Source organism: Centruroides vittatus, unplaced genomic scaffold (assembly GCF_030686945.1).
Source record: "Centruroides vittatus isolate TY-2023 unplaced genomic scaffold, ASM3068694v2 contig_882, whole genome shotgun sequence".
Lineage (NCBI taxonomy): Eukaryota > Metazoa > Arthropoda > Arachnida > Scorpiones > Buthidae > Centruroides > Centruroides vittatus.
In genome coordinates this window covers 1109122-1132897 of record NW_027122574.1, presented here as the reverse complement: position 1 = coordinate 1132897, position 23776 = coordinate 1109122, and the positions used below count along the sequence as shown (strand labels likewise).

At 31.4% G+C, this 23776-nt stretch overlaps 2 protein-coding genes across 2 annotated transcripts in view; one reads left to right on the top strand and one right to left on the bottom strand.

Annotated features, from left to right (window-relative positions):
* LOC136983432 (serine/threonine-protein phosphatase 2A catalytic subunit beta isoform-like) overlaps window positions 1–1205 on the bottom strand; it is a 30132-nt gene extending 28927 nt beyond the window's left edge. The window contains exons 1-2 of the mRNA XM_067280169.1: window positions 1048–1205; window positions 836–948 (exon numbers count right to left, since the gene is read on the bottom strand). Of these exons, the coding sequence (XP_067136270.1) occupies window positions 836–937 (102 nt within the window). The 5' untranslated portion in view covers window positions 938–948; window positions 1048–1205. The remainder of the gene's footprint in view (window positions 1–835; window positions 949–1047) is intronic.
* A 216-nt stretch (window positions 1206–1421) lies between these two features.
* Window positions 1422–23621, top strand: Rack1 (Receptor of activated protein kinase C 1). Its single transcript, XM_067280165.1, has 7 exons — window positions 1422–1641; window positions 11335–11506; window positions 17753–17900; window positions 21305–21400; window positions 21829–21939; window positions 22524–22664; window positions 23392–23621. Exons 1-7 carry the CDS (start codon window positions 1533–1535, stop codon window positions 23566–23568), a joined length of 954 nt encoding a protein of 317 aa, XP_067136266.1. The 5' UTR covers window positions 1422–1532; the 3' UTR covers window positions 23569–23621.
* Window positions 23622–23776: the final 155 nt, after the last annotated feature.

The following is a 23776-nucleotide window of genomic DNA, read 5'->3' as shown; positions in this document are numbered from 1 at the left end:
TTATTACTAATGAATTTAGACGCACATCTCCGATTGGCTGTAGCGAAGTGACAGGACGAATCGTGTCTGTGCACGAATTAACTCGTAGTTTGGCTTTAGCGAAGAGCTTTCTGTTACATAAGCCAACTACGAGATAATTCGTAATACCTTTATTTTAAGAAAAACACATTTTATATGCTATTTGATTATTACTATATACTCTGATTAGAGTTTTTAATAATATAATATAATTAAATTAAGTTGGCGTTTTACAACAGAATCCTAAAAAGTCACGTGGCAGTCAACGTGTTAATTAATGCATATAGCTGAGGTATAATGTAAGGTTAATCAGGCAATACTTCAATTGAGATTTATCACGATATAAGCCATTAATTTGAATAATAATTGATTAAATGTCAGCATCTTTGCCTAATCAAGTTTTCATTCAATTGTTTATATTTGTTGAATTATTCTACACAAATCAAGTTATTCCATCAATCAATAGTTAGAACATAAAAGCATCTCTAATTTCAACAAAACCCAATTAAATAGGTCATTTTAATGTATTAAAATTTAAAAAATTAAGTGTGTGAATTAGAAAAAACAAATAAGAAATGTCCATAAATTTATCTAATTTATCAAGATAATCTTAGATTAGTGAGTAGATGTTAAGTTTAGGTCATTTATATATAAGTATATATGTATAAAGTACCTAAAGTAACTTCTACTAATTATTGCATAAAGATGTGATATGAATATATGATGTAAGGTTAATCAGGCAATAATTCAATCAAGATTTAATATGATATAAACCGTTGAATTTGTATAATGATTGATTAAATGCCAACATCTTTACCTTATCGCATAGGGTTTTAACTTGATTTTCAGTCAATTGTTTACATTCGTTGAGTTGTTCTATCCACGAATCGAGTTCCTTCAAAACTGTCTTATCTTCCATTATTGCTTATACTAAAACATAAATAATCGAATAATATAGTTTAAAAACGTGTTAAATATTCATCAAATGCAACAATATTAAATATACTTTTTATGCAGAATTTCACTTACTTCCTCATCTATCGAATGACATAAAACCAAAATGGCTCTCAGTAAATTAATAACCAACGACAGCCATTCCGTAATTGGGCCAACTACTCGATAATACTCAAAGATATTTTATAAAACTATCCCTAAATGGCTCTTTTCTACGTCACGTGATTTATATTAGCGAATAGAATCGTGTATAACTAACGTTTTCTCTAATCGTTATTTAAGTAGTCTTCAGAGTAATAATTTTGAGATTAATATTTTTTGAATTTATATTTATAATTTATTATCTTTATTTATTAATATAATGCCAACTTTTAGAATTATTTTTAAAATGTTATTATAATTTGTTGATTTTTAAATAAATTTCTTTTTTTTTATGTAGACGATGCCTGGGTTGTCGAGAGTATTGCCAACTCTTGTATGGACGTCGTTTGGTTTTAGCTGGTTAGAAACACTTTGTTAAATCCGTTTCCATCTTTCGTATTTTAATATTAAGTATAAAGATGACTGAACAATTATATCATCGAGGAACTTTAAGAGGACATAATGGATGGGTTACTCAAATTGCTACAAATCCAAAATTTCCTGATACAATTTTGTCTGCTTCGAGAGGTAAGCCTAACATACATTGGAAAATTAATGAAAAAATTATCAAAGTTGAAATTTATATAACTATTATACCAAATTATTTTTAATATACTTTTGATTGTTTAAAAGCTAAATAATTAAAGAAACTGCTGAAACATATTAAATTTTATAATTTTGTAAAGTTATAATTCTGATATTTGAATGAACTTTTTTTTTTCTTGGATGGGAAAATTTCAGATGTGAATAATAATACTATTGGGACCTTAACAGCGCTGTAGAGCATACTCGTAGTAACAAAAAAAGTTAAGGAACCATACCTATATGGGCAACCCTTCGCAAGATATGTGAACTTTATGACTCTAAAATGACTCTATGTGAACTTTTTGAGACCCTCAAAAATGGGATAAAATTTAAAAGTGAAAATTTTCAGAACAATCTCAAAACTGTATTTTATACAATTTCAGTTTGAACCTACTAGAAAGGGCTAAAAGCTACCTAATGTGAGGATCACGGGTGTACTATAGATTACTCCCTATGGAATTTCAGGACTTTGATTACATATTTGAACTCGGGACCGAGACGAGTTCAACGGTACCCTATTTTTGAACCGGAGACGAAAAATAAAAAGTTATCACACTTTTTAAGTTACTATACTTTTTTAATGCTCTCATGCAGACGGCACCGTAGTTGCTAGTATTGCCATCTTGCGGTAAAGTCTGCAAACCGTGACATCGGACTACGGTCATCGCCCGGAGCGTTAAACACGCGATATGAGAGCGGAGAGAGCGACGCGACTTCCGATCATCGCGCGATTGCCATTTCAGTTAATGTTACTTATGGCAGCGAACATGGCGGCCCGACTGACCTCTCGTATGGGCGCCACCACACGCCGCCATGTGCTAAACTAGTGATCGATTAATGGTAGTTCTTGAACAAAGTAAAAAAGGGGGGGAAACGTCTACTAAAGGCAATTTTAACGGCAAGCAACGGGACTCCCGATTGTGATAGTGAGGCCAACTTAGCGGAGAGCGACGCGACTCCCTATCATCGCGTGATCGCCGGAAAAAAGTATGATAACTTTTTTATATTTTGTCTCCGGTCCAAAAGTAGAGTATCGTTGAACTCGTCTCGGTCCCCTGAGTTTAGATATATACCCAAACACACGAAATTCCATAGGGAGTAATCTATAGCAGGGGTGGCCAACTTTTGTGTACATAAGATCTACTTTTTATCGTAAAAATGTGTCGCGATCGACTTGTTGTGGTAGGCATAGTCTAAGTGGCGAGGGGGTGTGAAATACATACTATGTTTATACACTGCTTCAGTACGAGGTGCACTCCCGCGAGCTATGAGTAGATAAGGAAAATATATGTTCAAAACTATTTTTTATTTTTTAAATCACTTATTAAGTTTTGAAGATGTAAGCACATAAAGAAAATAAATTTCCAGACCCAACTTTTGATATTTGCAATTACGAGTTCATTCCGTACAGGCGACACCTAAAAAAATCGATTTTTCGACACTTTTAAGATAGATTTTTATTAACTTAAAATATAATTTAATTTTTTTTTATCAATTACAATGTATAAATTGTGGTACTATTTGTTTGTAAACTTGAAAAAGTTGTTATAAAACTGCACAGTACGGCTGATAATTTGATTATAAGATTTTACTTTCGAGAATTTTTTTTGGGGCAAGGAAAATTTATCATGGAAGAATGATATAAGATTTTTAGACTTATTTTTTGCTAATCTATCAATAGCTTGCGGGAGTGTTCTTTGTACTGAAACACCCTGTATATCTACCTACGTAAAAAGACAACGTAATTATTAACAATATTTATTAATTCAAATTAGCTACTGATAAAGACAGATTTAGAATTTATTTTATTACGTTACATTAATGGGAGGACTGAGTTTGCAATCTCTTACCAAGGAAACATAATTAGGTGTATATCCTGACAAAGATGATAATGATTTTTCAGTATGGAAATCAGTCCGGACAGAATGTTTAATCTTCGTTAACTTTAAGTATGAAAATGCCAATTCACACAGGTATGTAGTTCCGAAACAGGAATAAATATATTTGCTACATTTGGTGATACTGGGATATTTTTCTCAATTGACGTATTTCCAAAAATCCAAAAATATAGAGGTCTGTTGCCGAAAACGCTCACTTCTCAAGTAAATAGATAGGTAAGAAAAGTCATAATTTAATTTAAAACATAAAGAACAGGTACTTACATTTTAAACAAATGAAAAATTGAAACTCAATGTTGTCACCGTGGATAAATAATAATGATTAATAATAATAATATTGTTAATACTAAAGAAAAGAAGCTACCGCATGACAGTATCAAATATTCAAGCTAAATGTCTGTGTTTTCTACGAGTCCAGTCATAACTGCCTGCATATTGTTGCTTTTGCGCGTTACGTTCACGCGTTGCATTCAGTTACAAGTGCAACACATTAAGTCAAGACATCGCGAGCGATCGACCAAAATTGGCATCGCGATCGACTTGTTGGCCACCCCTGTTCTATAGTATACCCAGGATCGCCACCTTTCAACTACTACTGCTGGGGAGTGCCATTGGGAATCACACTGCTCTCTCTGCTAAGCCTATCACGTGATTAATGGGCAGCCTGGCAAGCCAGCTGTTTATTCTAACACTTATCAGCAAAGACTAAAGAAAAGCCAGATTATTATGGCTAATTAGGCAATATTTTCTCCGACACTGTTGCTTTTGCTTTGGCTACTGCCTCTCCTATTTAAATTGAGCACGCTTCTTTTTTGCTATCTCTAACACATTCTAACTGCTAATGGAAAAGGCCAACAAAACAGATTCACCTTCAACAGAGTCTCCTCCTCTCGCTACCTTACGGCATAGTCTGTTTCCAATCTTGTGTAGGTGAGGCCACCAGACACTGCCGCTGCCTGAACTATGTGCTGGACATCGATGACAAAGATGGTGTTGTCCAATGTTGTCTGAACAATCACATAATCCAGGTTTCGCATACAACTATACACACACAACACACACACACACACACACAAGCTTTGCTATTCACTGGGTGGTTATCTTCTCCGTGCCATTCCTCTTCATTGCCCTCCTGCACGGGTACATCAGAAAACATACTTATATAGATGATATAGACATGTCGGCAAAGACAAAAACGTCAGTTGATTGTCACATGTAAACCTTTACCGCTAAACCTGATGTGCTTCCAATGGGAGATGAAAATCTTCACAACTACCTGGCAGACATTGTACCAGTCTACTGCTGTGGGCTGGGCCACACTGCATTCATGTTTGACCCATGACTACATCTGTCTCGGGACACGTGTACAATACAAACAAATGTTTCCAAGCATCTTGTACAAATTCTGCTCCATTATTGAATGCTATTACCTTAGAGGTGCAAAACTTGCTTCGAATTCTTGTGATAATATTCAGAATTCTTTAAGGAAAGAATTGAGCAATACAGAATGTTCATATCCTCTTGTAAGACATAACACAAATATTTGCTAAACAACTATTGCTACTAATAAAAGAAGTTTGTGTGAAAAATACAACTGTGATTTTTCACAACTCATTCCAAATGCTGAACATATTCGATTTGAAAGCCAACTTCAACTTCTGGATTGAGAAAAGTCAAACTGAAAATCTTGATGCACAGAAAAGTTGTAACCAAAGTATGAATGCAATTTCAACATTAAAACATTTCCTTGTGTTAAGACTGCAAAGCTGCAAATAGCAATGCTTTAAAACATCAGATGAAGACAATGTGTCACCAAACAAAATCATGTTTCAAATGTTCTGGATAATCTTCAAAACAATGCAGTATTTGAAAGTAACTTAATCTGACTTCATTAATTGTGATAATCAAGACAATGAAAGTGAATGTGAGATTACATTGCAGTATGATTACAAATTAACAAGTTCAGATTAGAAAGGAATTGACAATTTAGAAATTCTGAAACAATATCATTTACTTTACTTTTAAGAAGTAAACTAAGTTTAGTATGTAACATGTCTACAAGGACTTATTATACTGGTGACCTGGTTTAGCAAAATTTAAGAAAAACTAATCAGAAAATAGTCAATTTTCAGCTGAACACTTTTTACACGATATAATTGTGTATCGGACCTGTTTGTCCCTTATCAGTATAACTTACAGTATCTTGTTTATCAATTACATCGAAATTAAAAATTATTAACGGGATAAAACCAAGCATATTTCCAATATTCCTGCATATAATAACAATAAGTATAAGCCATTTTATTAAAAAGGTTAGGTAAATATTTGTAAAACTTAGGTATTCCACACCAACTATAACTTGAGCAATTATCTTATTACTATGTTGTTTCCCTTATATACCTGTCATTTCCTCTGTTGATATCTTTCCATGATTGGTGGATTTCTCTTCCCATATTGTTCATTCTGTTCTTTTGTCTTGTTATATAAATATGTTCATATAATTGTTTCTTATAATTATTTCTCTCTTTTTTTCTTTATTTTGATAGTGTTCAAATCTATTTCATTGTGTTTGCACCGAGCATTTCAATCTAGATTGTGACCGAGGTCGGCGACTATGCCTTGGTGTGACCTCCCTTGACTGTTTCAATCTCAACTGAAACGAGGTTCAATCGTGATTGAATCAAGAGAGTTCTTGAAACTAGATCCAGTCATAAGAGAGATCCCACGTGCGCGAGAAAATACAAGATGGTGGCGGAACATGTGTCGGGCTATCGACAGAGAAATAAAAAAGATACTGTATTTGCAGAGACAATGACATCTGTCTATTATTAGATAAATGGCAAGAAAAAGTACTGTATTTATTTCTAACCAAAACTTCCATTTTGTTTGTTTGGTGTTCGTGACTTACCGCGTAGCTATGTCAGTTTTATCATTGCGTGTAGTAGCCGGGTTGTTTTCAAGTGGACTGGCTGTGTGAACAGCACGACATTCAACTAGCGACATTAACAATCCAGATTGTAGGTAAATCGAGATCAAAATGAGTCGTGGATTGTGTGTGAATGTAGTATTACTATGCTCTGCTACAGCTGAATTTGCATAATTACTACTTATGGCATGAATATGTTCTTTTAACCTTATTTTCAATTTTCGTTTTGTTTCTCCTATATATGTTTTTTTTTTATGTTCACAATTGCAATCAAAATTTTATTTTTCGTGAAGTAATATACAGTAGAGAGTCGTTAATCGGAACGACGGTAATCGGCACGATTTTCAGTCGGACTGTGTCGTGCTGAATCGAACGTTTTTGATACTAAATTTACTTTTAAAGTATAATTTTCATGTTTTTATATTCTTCAATATATTTATTTTGTTTGTACAAAATGCAGAAATAATTTTTAACGATATGATAGCCTCGATTATTATTATAAAAATTTTCGTTAGGCTTAAAATCGACGAAAATTCAACACGAAGCGACACGAAACGGAGAAAAATTTGAACATCGGACAGGTTAATATATTTTTTTCGTACATAATTGGTAGTCGGAACAAATGACTAATCGGAATTACCCCAGTCCCCAATTGATTCCGATTTTCGACTCTCTACTGTAGTTCTTACACCTGAAGTCAGCATGTTCTTTTTACTTTTATTACGTTCCTAACTTACATATTATTCCTAACTTGAGAATGATTGATAAGAAAAGCTTAGTTATCACATGTGACTATCGGAACTGAAAACGAAATGTGCGGCTCAGATTAGCATTTTCACAGTTGATTAAATGATAATCATGTGGTTCCAATAAAAACCAGTTTCTACTGTATTCATTAGCTTAATGTTACAACTCAGAATTGGTCCCTTGAACTTAGCCAAATTCTATATAGAATATAATAGGAAAAGTATGGTGATTAACCAAGTTCTGGCTCCCCCTACTTTTTTCATTTCTCAATGTTTTAACACTCAGGAATCAAAAAATTTAATCAAGTTGTTCCTAAATTTTTTGTGTGCCAAAAAAAATTATTTAAAATTTTTTTAAATACAGTAGAGCATCGATTATCCGGCTCAATTGAGGACTGGGGTTGGTCAGATAACCAAAAAGTATGAAAAAATACATTATTAGTATAGTGTATTATGCCTGGTTTAAATACTAGCCTCCCTTTCATGGCCGAGTCAGTGCTGCCAGCTAAAACATGCAAAAATTTAACAAAAATAATATTAAAGTAGCCAAGACATAACCAAACATTGTAGTGCCACATCACTAGCGGACATTCGAATTTGCCGACTAGAACTCGGTCAGTTAATTGGGGGTCGGATAATCGATGCTCTACTGTACATGATTTTCTTTTTAAAATATGTTCCATTTGAACATAAATTTTTAAAAAATTAAAAAAAGAAAGAAAAGCAAGGTTCCACGCCAGAACCCAAATACACATCATTCAGAAAGTAGTAGTTAATGAATCAACTACAGTTACTCTGTGGAAAGCTACCTTTGAGACTTATAATACAGATAACTTTGTATTGAATACAGAAAATTTTAAACTCATTTTTGTCGAGAATGCATTAGAGTTGCAACAAGTGGCTTCATTATTGATTTATAGTAGGATAGTATTACAGTAGATAAGGGTCATGCAAATGAAAGTTAGACTTTTGGATTTTTTTTCTCTGTAACTATATGTATACATATTTCAACTTTTATTGGTTAGAATGTGTGTACATATAGTTGCCATATTGGCTTAGGCAACTATCCCACTAGATTTTGGATACCCGGAATGAAGAACTTCTATGGTTGGCTGCAGAACCAGTTTTCAGTAGTGTATCAGACCTAAGCATTGTTAATGAACTAGCATCCCTTGAACTTTTTCAGTCACCTGAAGATATAGTCACGGGGTGATTTGTTGAGGCTGAGAGGGAGATGGTCGTGGTCCTCCTAACAGAAGAGCTGTAACAAATCATGGCACACTGTTACCACATGCATGTGTTATTGTGTACCCTATTTGATTACTTACTGGGTTGCTTACTCTTGTTGGCCATTTTGAGTCTGTGTAATGTGTAATGCAGTATGTGGTTGGACAAATGTGTCACAACTGTACATAATCAACTTGTTACGGCATATGCAACCTGCACATTAACACTTTTTGATGATAACATCTTGCCTCCTGGCATACAAAGCCATTACTGGCACAAATGCAAAGCTCCCTTTGTCGAAACAACAATACTAATACAAGAGTCTCACTTTCAGTTGGGCAACAAAAGGCTTAAAGATTGGGTTAATCAATGTTTCTGTTCATTTGGGCAGCTTATATACAGTAGAGCATCGTTTATCCGAAAGCTGATCAACCGAACGCTTTCCAGTCGGACTGTGTCGTGCTGAATCAAACGATTTTGATACTAGATTAACTTCTAAAGTATAATTTTCTTGTTTTTATGTTTTTCAATATATTTATTTTGTTTGTACAAAATAAAGAAATAATTTTTAACGATACAATAGCCACAATTATTATTACAAAAATTTTTGTTAGGCTTAAAATCGACAAAAATTCAAAGCGAAGCGACACGCAACAGAAAAATTTCAACATTGGCTAGGTTAATATATTTTTTTGTACATAATTGGTTATCCGAAAAATAAGTTATCCGAACAACCCCAGTCTCCAATTGATTCAGATAAACTATGCTCTACTGTATATACACACACACACACACACACACACACACACACACACACATACATACATACATACATACATACAGTGGAACCTTGCATAATAAGCAAATCAAATTTTTTAAAACTGACTTGCATAATGAGTGGTGAGGAAAGGGAAGTTCCAGATTATGTGCATACTCCATCATGCTATTATCTGTGAATTTTTTTTTTTTCTCTTGCAAATCAAATTTGCATTCCAGATTGGTTCATTCTGTGCTAGAAAAAAAGATAATGATGATTCGTGCTTCTTAAAATTGTATATTATATAATTTTCTTTGAATAAATGTTATACGTAAAATACCATATTTACTCACATATAAGATGATCTTGCATATAGGATGAGGTGTGATCAAAAGATCAAAATAAAGAAAATTAGATTTATTAATACAATTCTAATTTTATTTCATTTAATCACAAATAGATTATCATCAAATGCATGTATTAAGGCAAACAACCATGTTTTCTTGACACTATCACCTTTTGTCTACTTGGACTCGCCCTCCAAAGCTTCATTACAGTTCTCTTTTTCACTCTTACTCCACAAAGTATTGTCCTCTGATCTGTCAAATGAATTTAAAATGCAGTATTTCCTGAATGACTGCTATCAGCTTTTGAAGAATGTTTTTCCATGCACCTGATACCCACGTAGCAAAACCAAAAGATTATAATGCACGTGACCGGAAAAAGTGTATTTTTAATGATTCAGAATGTACAAATATTCATTAAAAATACCAATTTAACAAATATGAAATAACTACATTTATAATCATTTCTAAGTGACCAGCTATTTTTGGATTATCTCTTTAAAAGCGACATTCACCTTGACCTCAATAGCACTCTGCTATAATGGCAGCATGAACTATACACAGTTCACAAAAATTATTGCAAAAATGCAAAGGATCCTTTGCTCGTGGCTAGAGGACAACCTAAGTTTTTGAAGCAGTGAAAAAGAATAAAAAACCTCGTCTTATACGCAAGTAAATACGGAATTTGAGTATTTTTTCCAGCATGGAATGCATTATCATATTTTACATTAATTTCTTTGGGGAGAATTGTTTCACATTACGAGTAAGGTCTGGAACGAATTATGCTCGTTAAGTGAGATTCCACTGTATATCAAACTTGAAATCCAAGGGGGTGAATTTTGAGCATCCCCTTATAAATGGAATATTTTATTACAGAAAACTTTAGTGTACAGTACATCATAAAACTTGTTTAAAAAACAATATTGCTGGTAGCATTTTTTATCATTGTGTAATTTTTATTTTGAAATTATGAAAATTAACTCATGACATTGTTACATTTAAAAGTTTTAGTGGTACTTCCAACAGTTTTCACATGTCATCTTCAGGCAAAGAATTATATGTACAGTACATCAGATTTTATTTGACTGCTTTTAGCATTCTAACCCTGATTTTGCATTATTTTATGATTTGAAATAGATTTTTATTGTAATTTAAAATTTAAATAAATCTAATAATAATAAACATCTTTAAAAATAGGCAAACAATACTTAAAATTAATCATCTGGTCATTATAACATTATATGAGGCAGGAGGGATTAAACTTTAATTTTTTGATAGAATTTATTTTCTATTAGAAAACTATTTGCCACTTGAACATTTCATATCAGAAATAAATGAATAAAGCCAAATACTGTGTTTATATATTTATAAACATTAAAAAAACTGACTGTTGGTTTAAAATGAATTATTTGACATTGCAAAAAATTGTTTATAAAGCTTTGATGCTTTATAAACAAATGAATTTAATGATCAAAAAGGAGTAAAAGATCACAAGAATCTGCTGATATATTACATTACAAATAATTGACATTTAAACTATTAATCAAAGTCAGATTAGAATTTCATGTATTAACAAATCAATTTTTGTTCCCAGTCAATGTAAATGTGTACTATCTTTCTTGATGTATTTGTAAACTGTGTATATGTATTATGTTAATATAATTAATATATATTCATAAAATAATTAATTAAATTTATCGTATTGTAATATTGATGATAATGAAATGTTATTTGATAGATAAAACGTTGATAATGTGGAAATTGACCAGAGAGGATACAAATTATGGCATTCCTCAGAAGCGTCTTCGTGGTCATGGGCATTTTGTTACAGATGCTGTTATGTCTTCAGATGGACAATATGCTCTTTCTTGCTCTTGGGATAAGACACTTCGTCTCTGGGATCTTACAATGTAAGTATAGATTATAACTAATTTTGTTAAGTGGCATTAAGATGAATTTATTTGTAAAAATTTTTAAACTAATTTATATTTAAAATGTTTCATTAGCAAAATAACATTAAATTAGTTATATTCACAGAATACAGTTGTGTGTTTTTAGTTGAATTTCTAGAAATTTTATTATTGAACTATATTAGATGGCAACTCTCTGGAGAAAATGTGAAATTGTCTGATAATTCTATATCTATATGAAAAATCAGATAACAAAATTTTCAGATTTATCTAATCTTTTTGCAAATCTAAATACAGTGAACTCCCCTATAATGCAATGAAAAAATTGTGACTAGTACTCAGTTAAAATTCTAATTTTGTATGAGTACTAGTCACAGATTCTAATTTTCTTGTCTAGAGGTATGCATTTTCTTCAACTTTTAGGCTTAGGTTTAAACTTGCATGAAATTGTGTGGTAATGCATGTCTCAATAACTCAATTTCCTATAATGCCGAACATAACCCTATATTGTTGAGACTCCATTGTATTCTGATAAATATTTTTCATTTAAATTTTTCAATTGCAATATTACTATGGTGTACACCAGCGATCGGGGAACTGGGGTAAAAATGAAATTATTGGGGTAATAAGGAATTTCTCCAAAACCTAGAGTAAAAGTTTTCAATGAAAATTGTTTTCCAAAATGATCATTTTATTTGGTTTGTCTATTATTTATTATTTTCATGATTCATTTTCAGTGTAAAATGATTCAATAAATAGTGTTTAATTTAAATTTGTATCAATTTTCTCCTTTTCAAAATGAGGGGGGTAATATCGACTTACACAAATATATTTTGGGGTAATGGCTAAAAAAGTTTCCCACCCCCTGGTGTACACCATTATAAATCTAAAATCAACAAACAGTTTATTGATTTACAAGCCACAAGTCTGAGTCTATGAAGCTTTTAGTTAAATAGACTGACTTGCACCTGCTATATTGTCTGATATGCTATACTATTATAAGCAAGAATGTCATCTTCAGGATGAATCTAGAACTGTAGAACATAATTTTGTTTTACAGTTTTTGTTGACTTGAAATTTTTCAATTTTTTAAAAATATATTTACGTTCCAGTCTGTTTACTTATCAATAATTCATTATAAAATAGAATTTTGGTAATTGAATTCTTGTGGGGAGGTTTTTATCATCAGAAAAATCATCCTCTGTAAAATTCTGCTTTTCTTAAACAGTAAAAATTCCTTTTTAGTAATGTATGAAGAATGTAAAAGGTGCATAAAACTTTATAATTTGTGGAATTAATACTTTCTGGAGTTGATTTTTAGATAAGTGATGCTCTAATGCATGGTACTTATTCAACATCCCAAAATTTTTACTCTAACTAGGTACTACACCTATTTGTGATTGGTTAGGAAGAGTATGGTTGTAAGCTTCTAGTAAAATATATTGGAAGAAATTTATTGATGATTATAATACAGTTATGTTAAACCAATATTACATGACATTTGTTAATCCAAGCTTGTAGTAGTAGTAGTAGTAGTAGTAGTAGTATTGTATATGTGATGGCTAAATCACTAACAGGTGATTTTTCATAATGCCCATCATTATGAATAAAGACAGCACAGTCTGTTAAATATAGACTTATTTATTAAATTGACCAGACATTATGAACAAAGCTATATTTCCATTTGGACAATTTGATATTTTTTTTTTTTAAACTTTTTTTATGGGAGTTATTTATTTTGTGAATTATTTCAAAGTATTTAATTAAGAACATACATACATACATACATACATACATATAGCAAGAGAGTTCAAGCCATGCACACAAATAATTAAAAATGACGAAAATGAAATTCATAACTGATGCGGAAGGGATTGTCGATGTCTGGAGGAAGTATTGTGAGAAACATTATAAAGACACTGGACAAACAAATGGTAATAATCAACTTCAGAATGGATGGACAAGGGAAGTTGAACCATTCTTAAATCAGAGGTAGAAAAAGCCATACATACATTAAGAAATCACAAAGCTCCGAGACCTGACAACATAACATCCAAAATTTTAAAAGCAATTGGAGAATTGGGTGTTGATATATTTCATAAAATCTGCTCCTTAATTTGGAAATCTGAGAGATGGCCAGAGGAATGGTGTAAATCAATATTTATTCTAATTTATAAAAAAGGTAAACCAACAGATTGTAGTAACTACAGAACTATCAGCCTAATTAACCATGCCAGTAAAGTAATGCTCCAAATAATTAATAACCGTTTGAAACCCTTCCTATTACCTGAAGTAGCTAAAGAACAGTCTGGGTTTGTCCCTAGTAAAGGAACTCTTGAACAAATCTTGAACACTCGACAAATCATTGAAAAAACCTATGAATTTAAAGTCAAAACTTACCTTTGTTTTGTACACTACCAAAGCCTTTGATTGTGTAAAATGGCACAAATTGTGGCCCGCTCTCCAGAACATGGGAGTCCTGCGCCACCTTATTTCGATGATCAGAAATTTATATGAGAATAACTCTGCAAGAGTAAGAGTTAACAAAACTATGTCTAATACATTTACATCTGAAGCTGGTGTAAGATGGATGTATTCTTTCCCCTTTACTCTTTAATGCTTATTCTGAAATAATCGTGAGAAGGATATTAGATAACTGGGACGGAGGCATTTTCATCAGGGGCCGTAAAGTTAACAACCTGCGATATGCTGACAATACGCTTATTATAGCATCCAGTGAATCAGAACTTGAATGTATTGTGAGAAGTCTTGAAACTGAGAACAGGGAATATGGATTGTTGATTAATGGAAGTAAAACAAAAGTTATGATAATTGATTGTTCTTTGACACTAAGGAACACAAAGGCTATAAGGTGAATGAATTTGTTTACTTGGATCACTTCATATGAATAAAGGAGGATGCGATAATGAAATTAAATGCGGAATTTGCTTTGCACATAATGCAACCTCTTAAATTATTTAGGATTTGGAAAGATTCTGCAATCATTATTTTTAATAAACTAAAGCTAATAAGAATGCTTATTTTTCCGATTGCCACTTTTACCTCAGAAACCTGGATCATAAATGCCACTTTTTGGAAGAAACTTGATTCCTTTAAAATATGGACATACAGAAGAATGCTGAGAATCTCTTGGATGGAGCACCGAACAAATTGCTCCAACCTAAATCAACTGAAAATCACAACATGCACCTTACCACTAAAATATCGCAATCCTAACTTTGCTTCTTGGGACATATTGGATTTGAGAAACATTCTAGAAGGAAATATCAATGGCAAGCGCCCTAGAGGCAGATGTTGGATAGGTGGGCAGACAAAGTAATGATGATTGCAGGACATAAAATGTATGAAGCCATCCAAATGGCATAACACTATGAGCAGTGGAAAGATACAATTAAAAACTAAATATCATACTCAGCTCTTTAAAATACTTAATGAACCATCAAACACCTGATGCTGAGAAATGTTTATTAAACAAACATTAACACTTTCGACCTAATATGATAGGCCATCTTCAGATGCAACCAAAATTCGAACCGAAATGTTAAATTTAGGGTCAATTTACACACAACAGTGACGTGCCAGCACCGTAACCGTTTGGTAACCTTGATGTCGAGCATGGCACAGTGATGATTATTCACACACAAACAGTGACCTAACCGTGCAGTATTTGTTTCGTTCTCTCGGTGAGTAGTCATGCAGTTTTCTGAGGAAGAATTGGTTATCATAGCTATATGTTTGGACGATGAAAAAGAAATCCAATCAAGAAAGCGCTGCAAGTGGGTACATCAAGCATGGACAAAAAGGTCAATAGAAGGGGAATTTTATACACTTTATAAAGAATTAATAGATGATAAAACTAAATTTTTTGAATATTAATTAAATAATTAAAATAAAGAAATAAAGTAAAATACCTGTATTTGATTATAATTAATTATTGATTTATTTTGATTTAAAATTTCCTTTGATTTCCTTAGAAAACAAAATTTACCATCAGTGAAAATATTGTTCCCGAGAAATGTACTTTCACGTTACAGTCACGCCACTGCCACTCCACAGCACTGTAACGAACGAGTCTGGACAGGGTGGTTTAAAACTAGGTCAACGATTTCCCACAGCCAAAAATTATTGTACTCTGCCGCACGTCACTGTTCTGTGTAAATTGACCTTTAAATGACAATGTTCAAACATGTTTAACATTTAAATTTAAAACAAAATACTAGATAAATTAACAAATAAATAATAAAATAAAACAAAATATACTAAACGAACTAATACAATAACAATGTAAATAATATAATAAAAATAAAATTGAATAAATACACAAAAAATGACTAAGTATAAGGGCAGGTGTGGGCTAAGAATTCTTGTGTTTTAGTTTTTCTTTTATGTAGAATTTCCATGTTGGAGCTAGTCCATCTGCATCCCTGGCATTAATACAACCATCATTTAATTTACTTTTAGAGATTTTGATTTTTTCTTCATGCATTGCTAATGATGGGGAATGCATAGTTCTGAGGATAGTTTGGGGTTACAAGAAGGAATGTAGCTATCAGATTTAAGGAACACAAATATGACATTAATAAAGGGCACTGCAACACAGTATTATCCTGTATGGCACAAGCAGAGAACTCTGTGGTTAAATAGAATGAAGCAATTATCCATTAGCAATGCACGAATAAAAAATTGAAATCTATAAAAGTGAAGGATGGTTGTATTAAACGCCAGGGATGTGGATGGACTAGCTTCCACATGGAAATTCTACATAAAAGAAAAACTAAAACACAAGAATTCTTAGCCCACACTTGCCCTTATACTTAGTCATTTTTTGTGTATTTATTCAATTTTATTTTATTATTATATTATTTACATTGTTATTGTATTAGTTTGTTTAGTATATTTTGTTTTATATTATTATTTATCTAGTATTTTGTTTTAAATGTAAATGTGTTGAACATTCTGTTGTTTAATGTTAAGTTAAAATACGTTCGAATTTCAGTTGCATCTGAAGATGGCCTATCATATTGGGTCGAAAGCATTAATGTTTGTTTAATAAATGTTTCTCAGCATCAGGTGTTTGATGATTCATTAGATACAATTAAAGCTGTCAATTTGTAATATTACCACGCTCTCTGAATGGCATAGGACTAAGAAGAACATACATATTCTCATGCTGAAGAACTTACATATCCACAAGCAAAATTTATTAGGATTAGTTATTGATTAATTTTGGCAAATGTTATTACACAATTTAAAAAATTGAACAAAATGTGATCAAAAGCAGTTACAATGTACTTATTGAAAATTTATAACTTTTTAAAAATGAAATCACTTTTAATGATTTGTATAAATATTTTTTGATATATAAAAGTTTGACAGATTTACAAATATTATATATTAAATGTTGCATGTTTTCATTTTCTGATTTGAATTGCTATACTGTTATATTTCCTTTTACAATATTTTTCAGAAAAATTTCTCGCTAAACTGGAAAATGTGATTTTTCTACTAGTGTGAAACAGAATTATGTGAATTATTTAATGTGTACTCAAACATTTATTTTAGCAGTCCTATGTGTGTGATGATTTTTATCTGAATTGCATTTGTTGATATTCAGTTATTAATGACCAACTGGTCCAGTGATGATGTGGTTCCTCTTGTACGATTTATTAGATGAAACTGTAGAAATTGTTCCTTGAATTTGTTTTTTAATCAGAATTACAATGCTAAGTACAACATTGGATGCATTATATTTGACTCACATCAAATGGATGAAATTGAGACCAAATTTTATAACCAGCTCTTATTGACTGCTGTGTTAATATTGTGATCTAATCAAAATAGTTAATTTAATTGAAGGTTTAGAAAACTTAACAAATTCATATTTACTTTAACATAATTATTTAATTATCCTTTAGTGAAATATTAAATATACTTTGTCAAATATTTTATAATTCTCTACTTTTTAAAAATTTATTAATGGAAATATTTGCAGTTGTTTATATTTTGTTAGCATAAAAGAAAATATCCTGCATGCAGTGTCTCAAATAATTATACAAGAAGTCTTGTTTTTACGTCTTTGATGTTTGCTGCAGGCTTTATTATATGCTATTTGTTTATCAAAATTGTAATTTAGTTATGATTAAATAAATTTTTTTTGTATTATTTAATTTAATTAATTTTACAGGTGTAGTTAAAACTCTTAAATGACACAATTTTCTTTTACAGTGGACATACAACACGTCGTTTTGAAGATCACACCAAGGATGTGTTAAGTGTTGCATTCTCTGTTGACAATCGTCAGATTGTTTCTGGATCACGGGATAAGACCATTAAATTATGGAATACATTAGCACAATGTAAATACACAATCCAAGTAAGTAATTAAAAAAAAACTAATATTGCTGTTTCAATTTGATAACCCAAGTTTTTAGACACTGACTTAAAATTTTGTTTTAAAAAAATATTTTCATAATTGAAGAAATCAAGAATTCTTTATTGCATTTATTGATGTGTGTTGTTAGATCTGACTAAAGAATTTTTCAGTAATTGATTTCAAATGAGAATAAAAGGTCTGCAATTTTTCCCTTTACAGTCCATTTCAAAATTATAAACACACCCAACTTTTTTCAATAACAAAAACATTAACAATAGTAATGTATTTATTATATTAGTATGTTGTTTATGACATCAATTTAAACATTTTCTGAAATTTTTAGAGCTATCTGACAGTTACAAAATAAATTTAACACAGATTTTCAATTTTTGATTTTTTCAAAAGTATAAACACAGGTGCATAAATAAACAATTTGAGATGTCTCAATATTTTGTAGGTCCACCATTTGATTTAATTAATTCAAATACTCTATCAGGCATACATTTTACTAGTTTTTGAAGTTGTTGTTTAATATTTTTCCAATAATCCATGATAGCTAATTTCAGTTCATTACAATGTTGTATTGTCTGTTTTGGCCAACAAGATGACTCAATGCTCCAAACATTATCAGGTTCATATTTCATATCAGGGCTCCATGATGCCAATCAATTACATTAATTTTTTGTCAGCAAACCAATTTTTAGTTGACTTTGATGCATGAATGGCAGCATTATCTTGTTGGGATTGCCAGTTTTTTTTCCCCCAATAAGTGATCCAAAAGTTATTAAATTTTGATACGAGTTCTTGATACTTTCTGAATTCATTCTACCTTCTATAGATACTATACTTTACCCTTCCCCATCCACATCCTGCCCACACCATCACAGAGCCCCCATCTTATTGTCTTTTCATTCTGACTTTTTCGTTCTTCCTCAAATCATGCCAGTAGTGACTATAACTGTCAGGTCTATCCAAATTCCATTTTTTTCATCTGAAAAGATTATTTGTTTCCACTCCTCTTTCCATGCCATCTTGTTTTTAGCTTACTTTAATCTAGCTGTTTTATGCAATTGTGCTCATTTTGGTTTAGCATCCATTTTTGTAAATTTGGCACTTTTATGATTATGCATACAGTTGCTGGTGAAACTGCAGTTGACAATGTTGATGCTGATTCTCTGACAACTTTTTAACTGTCAGTAGCCAAAAAACCTTTCTTTCATTTCTAAGTGTAAGGAGTTTAGGCCTTCTATGTTGCTTATTTCTGCCATAATTTTCACCAAGTTAACATATTTCTCACAGCACATGTAGATCGATTTACAGCTGCTAAAATTTGTCTTAGAGATTGTCGTGTTTCTTTTAGTTGGTAAATTTCATGTATTTCCAATTCTGTTAGTGTTTTTCCACAAGGTATTATTTTAAATCACAAAAAAAAACTGTTTAAAATCGGTGCCATATTTGTAATAATGAATAATAATACCTTCTGGTGACAACTAATTAAACTAACAATTAATGAAAAAAATGATCATACTAATTTTATGCACCTGTGTTTATACTTTTGAATCAATCAAAAATTAAAATCTGTGATAATTTTTTTGTAATTGTCAGATAGCTCTAAAAATTTCAGAAAATGTTTAAATTGATGTTGTAAACAACATACTAATATAATAAATACATTAATATTGTTAATGCTTTTTTTATTGAAAAAGTTGGGTGTGTTTATAGTTTTGAAATGGGTTGTATGTATATATATGTAAATTTCCACGGTTGTCTATCTCTGTCCTCAATCTTGAGACGACGTTAGATATATGAAAATTGAGACCAGATGTGGAAAGCATAGAGGCCAGAGGTCCTGGTTAACTACATATGAACTTCCAGTCTTGACTGAGTCATATAATTTTTGAAATTTAAATACGATTAAAAAATTATATCCCAGCATTGTGATGATGTCATAATGTTTTTATCTTTTTACATTTAATATTCTGTTCAAATTGTGCTAAGTATTAGCGAGGTTGAGGCCGAAGTTTTCAACGCGAAAATGTGAATGTCAGACGTTCACCGCTTTCCTGTAAGCCTAGAAGTTTGACAATGGTGTTTGGAAAGTCAGTGGAATCCTGCTCGACATTCCAAATGCCATTCTCAAACTTCTAGGCGTACAGGAAAACGGTGCTGAACATCTGACATACACGTTTTTGCATTAAAAACTTCGGCCTCAACCTCGCTGTTATATTATTACTACAAGGGCAATCCCAAAAGTAAGGTCTCCTAATTTTTTAAATACAAAGAAACGTTTATACGAAAATAAAGTTCGTATCATTTTAAAGTTTGAACATTTATCTATTTTTCTACATAATCGCCATTTTTGTATTCCCATGTCATACCAGTTTGCTGCCATTTTGTGTTAAACTGGTTTAAATTCATTGCCAATTGACGTAAGTGTATGGCGAGTTGTGCATAGATGTCAAAAACATCTTCAAGTGGTATAGGAAGTTTGCAGCTGATCGTAGTGAAATTCATAACGAAGAAAGAAGTGGGAGACTGTCAATTTCTGATGAGACAGTTGCGAAGGTTGAGCAAACCATGCGTAATCGGCAAATCACCCTGGATGATCTCTGCATTTTGGTTATTGGGCTTTCCCCAAGCACAATTTGTAGGATTTTAACAGAAAAGTTGCAATATCGGAAGGTGTGTGCAAGATGGGACCCGCAACGTGGTGATGAACAGGAATGACATGGGCATACGAAAACTGCTACAGCGCCTACAAAAATGCATGATCAAAATGGTGATTATGTAGAAAATAGATAAATGTTCAAGCTTTAAAATGATATGAACTTTATTTTTGTATAAATGTTTCTTTTTATTTAAAAAAATAGGAGACCTTACTTTTGGGATTACCCTCGTATTATATTCACGCTGCTTTAATCAGTTTTAGCAGCAGTGGAACATAATTCAGGTATCATTAGAGTAGAATATACAAGTATTAATTTAATAATGTACTTTCTTTGCAAATTATTTTAGTATTTTAAAGTATTTTTAATTAAAGTCTGGTTTTATTTATGAATGAAATCAAAACCAACCCTTGTGTTTATATATTTGTATTTATTCAAGTTAATAATATATGATAATTTTATATAACTACTATGAATTATCTTGATTTGTCTGTTTGTTTGGAAAAAATTTATAAAAGATTTAGAGTAAATTAGAAATAGTCATTATTTAGTCATCAAGTTAATGTTAAATTGAAATTTATTCTTGTGATTTTTTTTTCATTGCTGGCATAATCAATTAAAATTATCTTGCATTATAAATCAAACTAAATCCTTTATTTATTTCTTTTATTCAATGAGAATAATTTTTTCACAATAGCTTGCTTAATAATATAATTATATATTTGTTTGTCTTGGTAGGAAGATGGCCACGAAGATTGGGTGTCCTGTGTACGATTCTCTCCCAATAATAGCAATCCAATTATTGTATCTTGTGGATGGGACAAGTACGTTAAGGTAACATAAAAAATTTTTAATGACTTACTGTTATCATTTTGCTTATTAATGTTTAGCTATGAGAAAAGTTAGTTTTTGATATTGATAATTCTGACCAAAAATACAGATATATAATAATAGTTCTAAGAAAATTTTTTTCTTGATTATGAAAAATATGTCCTAAAATAATTTACCCCAAAAACACCAATTCAAAATTTCCATTTATTACTCAGTTCTGTCCAAAAACTTCAAATTAGATGTTAGAAATGAAACATTGAGCCTAAGTGTTCTGAATTATAAAACTTGTTAAATTATCCTGTTAATGCAATTATTTCTGAATTTTGTTCATGTTCAATTAAATATGCTCAGTTGCTACTATCATATTTAAATGAACAAAATTACAGTTTTGCCCTTAAAAACTTTTTTTTTTTTTTTTTTTTTTTTTGCAGGTTTGGAACTTAACTAATTGCAAGTTGAAGACAAATCATGTTGGCCACACAGGATATTTAAATACCGTGACAGTATCTCCTGATGGATCATTGTGTGCTTCTGGTGGAAAGGTAAAATTATTTTTTTCGCATAATTTATTAAATATATTTTAAAGATGGAATTGAAATTTCTTAGTGATTTGGTTATTCTATACAAAGCCTTACTCAACTGGCAGACCAAGATGTGAATCTGGACTGCAGATTTTGTCCAGATCAACAGCCAATTGCAAGTTTCTAAACAGTGTCTTTTTTTCATTTAACTTTCTTTTGCATAAACTGTATCAAAAGCAAGTACAGGCAATGCCTAATTCAATGTTATTTGGAACAGACATTCAAATTATGGTGTACATCCCCAATTACATACCAATAATTAGGAAAAGGAAATGCAATTTTTCTCATTAGACTATGTTTATTCATAAATAGTATAGCATATGATACTTTGTGTACATGTGTAGAGAAAGAAGAATTAGTTTAATAGTTTGTCAGGCATATTGTACTGCCAGTCAAGATCGTGTACTCCAGTTTCATATTCAGACCTCAATACAAATTGGTTGAGTAGGGCTGTCCTGTACTAATCCAGTTGAAATTGATCATACAAATTTACATCAATGTTGAATTGTTTTGCATCTCTCTTAAAAAATAATTCTTAATAATAGGATTGTAAAGCCATGTTGTGGGATTTGAATGAAGGAAAACATCTTTACACTCTGGATCACACAGACATCATCAATGCTCTCTGCTTCAGTCCAAATCGTTACTGGTTGTGTGTGGCCACCGGACCGAGCATCAAGATCTGGGTAAGTCCGAGTCATTGTTAATTCATCAAGATTTTATTGCATGGAATGCCCTATGATTATAACAAAAACAGTTTGATGTTTGCTGAAAAGATCCTGCAATTATGAGGGCATAACACAAATTAATTTGAATAATCTAATCTCTTTTTCATTATTAGTTGTTTTACTTTAATTTTGATTTATAACTTCAGTTATAAACATCCTTTTACTCTGAATTTATTAACCAGTTTAGGGGGGATTAGCACAGAATCAATTTTGAAAATTGAAACAAGTGTACATACAGTAATTTCATTAATTTGCAATGTTGAGTGTTTACATATTGACAAATTAATGCAATGCCATGCATGAACTTTGTTTATTGATTTGTGAGTATAGCTGTGTGTGAGGGAGGGATTGTAAATTACATGTTGGTAAAAAATATAATTCCAAATATTAGTTTTCTCTCTCTCAAAAAGTTAATAACATACATACATATTACCTGCACTTTATAGTGCAGGCATTATGTAAACCATAAATGCAATGGATAGTTTAAGAATGAAAGAATGGAATTTTTTAATATATACTAAATTTCTGCTTGTATTTTAGTAAGATTTTGATGCATGTATCTAAAAGCATGTCATAATGAAAAATTTGGCATTAAAATGGTTTTGATTAGTAAGGAAAAATTAGAAGAAGAAATTATGTTCACAATTTTATAATAATTTATTTATACAATTTTTTTATAATACAGGATCTGGAAGGTAAGAACATGGTAGATGAATTGCGCCCTGAAGTGATCAGCACCAGTGCAAAGGCACAGCCTCCCCAGTGCATATCCATGGCCTGGTCAGCCGACGGACAGACGCTGTTTGCCGGATACACCGACAACTGCATCAGGGTGTGGCAGGTTTCCATTGGCACCCGATAGTCACTGTATTGTCGATCTAAATAAAATTTAAAAGATAAATTTAACTGATAAAATGAATTTTGTATTTCTGGTAATGAAAGTGAAGGGGTCTGTATTTTCAGTTACTGTTTTGGAGATTTGTCTCTTCTAATCATTTTGAGGCACTAACATTCCTATGAAATTAAGGGAAACCAAGATACATTAAATTTAGGCAGTTGGTTCTGTCCAA

Bases quoted from the DNA above. Each gene is read 5' to 3' on its own strand.
- Rack1 (XM_067280165.1), top strand. From the start codon at position 1,533: ATGACTGAACAATTATATCATCGAGGAACTTTAAGAGGACATAATGGA. The intron at 21,401-21,828 runs GTAACATAAAAA...TTTTTTTTGCAG, and splicing joins GATGGGACAAGTACGTTAAG to GTTTGGAACTTAACTAATTG. The intron at 21,940-22,523 runs GTAAAATTATTT...TCTTAATAATAG, and splicing joins TGTGTGCTTCTGGTGGAAAG to GATTGTAAAGCCATGTTGTG.